The sequence below is a fragment of the Empidonax traillii genome, unplaced genomic scaffold (assembly GCF_003031625.1).
Source record: "Empidonax traillii isolate 1590-97213 ecotype Southwest subspecies unplaced genomic scaffold, ASM303162v1 scaffold1869:size106678, whole genome shotgun sequence".
Lineage (NCBI taxonomy): Eukaryota > Metazoa > Chordata > Aves > Passeriformes > Tyrannidae > Empidonax > Empidonax traillii.
The window spans coordinates 50,441-53,738 of record NW_020957062.1 but is presented as its reverse complement, the minus strand read 5'-3'; the positions used below and the strand labels follow the sequence as shown (position 1 = coordinate 53,738).

Genomic DNA, 3,298 nt, shown 5'->3' with positions numbered 1-3,298 from the left:
TGGCCACGAGCTGCTTCATTTGAGTCACTTAATTCAGCCTAAGCCTGGCTTTTGCAAAACCATAATGATCCCAGCTGAAATAAATACTCAAATTCTGCCCTGGCTTAATTCCATTAAAGCACTACCCAGATCCTTTTGCAACCTGGCCCTTAGAGTTCACCTGGGAAAAAAAAAAAAAAAAAAAAAAAAGGAAACGGGCTGATTGCTTTCAGAAACGCGATTTTGGAAAGCGAGGAGACAGGATTGAACTTTCCGAAGTTGATTCCAGGCGCTGGAACCACAGGATGCCCCTTCCTCGGCCGGGAGCTCCAGGCAGGCACAGCCCCCCGTGGCATGGCCCTGGCCCAGGACACCAGCTGGGTTTCATAAGCTCGGTGGAACTGGGAGCAGGGAGTTACACAAGCGCTTTCCCAGCCGTGACAGTGTCACGGCAGGACAGACCCGGGGCAGGGCTCACGCGAACCGTCCCCACGGCCGGCCGGACTCCTCGGCTCAGGGGGGGATTAGAGCTCAGCTGGCTCCTTCCCCGCCAACCAGACAGAGATCTGCGACTCGGACACGGTTCCCTCCATCTGAAGGAACTTGCAGTTGGTTTCCAGAGCGATGGGAGCACGGTGCACCCTGCCGAGGCTGGCGGGGACGGGAATTGGGGACAGAAACATTCCCGGTGTTTGGACAGCGCAGGCAGCCAGCGGGCCGTGACTCAGCACAAAGAGCCAGCCAGGTCCTCGCCTCGGCAGTGCTGAGCTCGGGATAAACAAACTCACCACTTTCACCCTGACCTCCTTAGCAGATGGACGGACCCAAAAAATCGAGGCCAAGGCACTTACACCATTGTACACTTGTCCCTCTTTCCCTGTCTCCAGCAGGAAAAACATTATTCCTTTTCTTTTCGGCTGTGTGGAAGCCAAGCACAGCCCAACACCTAAACCAGAAGATACAAGACCCAATACCCCTAAGGACAGATAAATTTTAATTAATCATTATTCCATTTCTCAATTACCAGCTGCGAGAGGCTTTCACATGATTTAAACCCCGTGTCTCTGTAAGAGGCAGAGCTGATTCATCGGGGAGTCACAAGGATGCATTCACTTATGGGACCTTGTGGGAATTATCAGACTCCTGGGCTCACATCACTTAAAGCCACGATTCCCTTGGACTTGATGTCATGGAAGGGCAGGTCCTGGCATTAGCTGCCCCCTTCATCCTCAGAGATGCCAGTGGCCAGGAGGGACTTTATTCCTGGAGGAGAGCAGCCACCACATCCCTGCCAACTCCACAAAAGGACAGGGAACATCACCGTGGGTGAAATAGGCTCCTTAGTAAACACCCTGGATCTGCAGGCTTCAAGCCCTGAATCCTCCTGCTCACCAGGCAGAGGCTGCTCTGGCACCTTGTACATCACCTGTCCCTGAGTATGCCCTGTCCTTCCCACGGGCTGGCCCTCACAGGGGAGCAGAGAGCGGTGTGGGCACCAGCACAGGCTTTATCCTCGGGATTAAGTCAGGGCAAAAGTTCAGCCCTGCTCTGAGGCAGAGATTGCATCATGCGGCACCACAACAGGTTGTGTTGCAGGGATGTTGCTGCGCAAGTGGAGTTCCCGGGAAGCTCTGACCTGCGGGTTTCCTGGAGGACAAACCAGCTGGAGCCCCGCTGTGGTCTCATCCCAGCTCTCCAACCCCACCACAAGTCACCCGCTGGGGCAGAGCCCGCGGTCCCGGGGGTCTGTGCAGGTTTCAGAGGGGCTTTGGGAGCCATCTGCTGTCATCAGCCCAGATTACAGCGTGGGGGTGAAGGGCACCAGAAGGGCTCTCCTCCCTTCCAGGGGCACACGGATGCACTTGGACCATCTTCACAGAATCACTGAGGTTGCAAAAGATCTCCGAGGGCATCGAGTCCACCCTGTGCCTGATCCCCACCTTGTCCCCCAGCCCAGAGCACTGAGTGCCCCATCCAGTCCTTCCTTGGACGTCTCCAGGGGTGGGGACTCCATCACCACCCTGGGCAGCCCCTGCCAATGCCTGACCACCCTTTCCATGAAGAAATTCCTCCTGAGAAAATCTCCAGATTTAACCACCAACAGAAATAAGAGCCCCTCATGGAGCTCACTACTGCGCCCAGAAGGACTCAGGATTCTCCCCAGGAAACACAGCCCTTCCAATACTTGAAAAGACCCAACTGGAGGGTCTGCACCGAGCAGAGATGTGATTCCAGTCCCCCAGGCCAGGCAGGTCCCGAAGTTAATCCCAACTCTCACAGGCCCGGGTGGAAGTAGCAGAGCAGGCTGTCTGCATCCTGCTCCAAGGGCCTGCCAGAGGACAGGGAGCTGCTGGGCACTCCAGTGCCAGTGCTTGGGGAACTGAGGGGCTTTGTTCCTGTGCAGGCAGCGGAGCAGCACCAGCCCTGGCACAGCACCGTGCCCGTGTCCCAGCCTGCCCCTCCACCCGAGTGTGCAGCACATCACACCGCCGGCACGACGAGTGTGCAAACCCCGCTGGGCCTGAGGGTGAGTGGGAGAGCCCCGAGCCTTCAGCACGGCGAGTGTGCGAGGCACAGCCTTCTGCCAGCATGGTGAGTGTGCCAGGGGTGTCCCTCTACCAGCACAGCAAGCGTGCAAGGTGTGCTCTTCTGCCAGCATGGTGATGGTGCGTGTGCAAGGTGTGCCCCTGTGTCAGTACAGTGAGTGTGCAGGGCATGCCCTGCTCTCTCCATCATGGTGAGTGTGCAAGGTGTGTCCCTCTCCATCATGGTGTGCAAGGTGAGTTTTTCTCCAGCTCAAGGAGTGTGCAAGGCACGTCCCTCTCTCTTCAGCACTGTGAGTGTGCAAGGCACACACCTGGCCATCACGGTGAGTGTGCAAGGTGTGTCCCTCTCTCTCCAGCACGGTGAGTGTGCAGGGTGTCCCTCCCCAGCTCAGGGAGCGTGCAAGGCACGTCCCTCTCTCTCTCTGCAGCGCGGTGAACGCTCCAGGTGTGCGGGGCGTGCCCGTCTCCATCACGGTGAGTGCACCAGGTCCCCCCCTCTGTCAGCACAGCAAGGGCAAGGTGACCCCCCCCCCCCAAACCGGTGAGCGTGCAAGGCGCGCCCCTCCGCCCCCCCTCACCACGGCGCGCGCGCAAGGCGCGTGCCCGACGCCCCCCACCACCACCACCACGCGCGTTCCCGCCCCCGTCCGTCCCCGCCGCGGGCCGGCAGGGGGCGCAGGGGCGCGCGGGGCGCGTGCGCGGCGCGGGCGGGCGGAAGTGCGGCGCGGGGCCGGCGCGCGGCGAAGGGCGCGCGGGGCCCATGGAGCTCCTTA

At 59.4% G+C, this 3,298-nt stretch overlaps 1 protein-coding gene across 1 annotated transcript in view; it reads left to right on the top strand.

Moving 5' to 3' along the window:
- Positions 1-2,553: 2,553 nt before the first annotated feature.
- SLC25A39 (solute carrier family 25 member 39) overlaps positions 2,554-3,298 on the top strand; it is a 7,522-nt gene continuing 6,777 nt past the window's right edge. Inside the window, exon 1 of the mRNA XM_027908874.1 lies at positions 2,554-2,571. Coding sequence (XP_027764675.1) covers positions 2,569-2,571 — 3 coding nt within the window. The 5' untranslated portion in view covers positions 2,554-2,568. The remainder of the gene's footprint in view (positions 2,572-3,298) is intronic.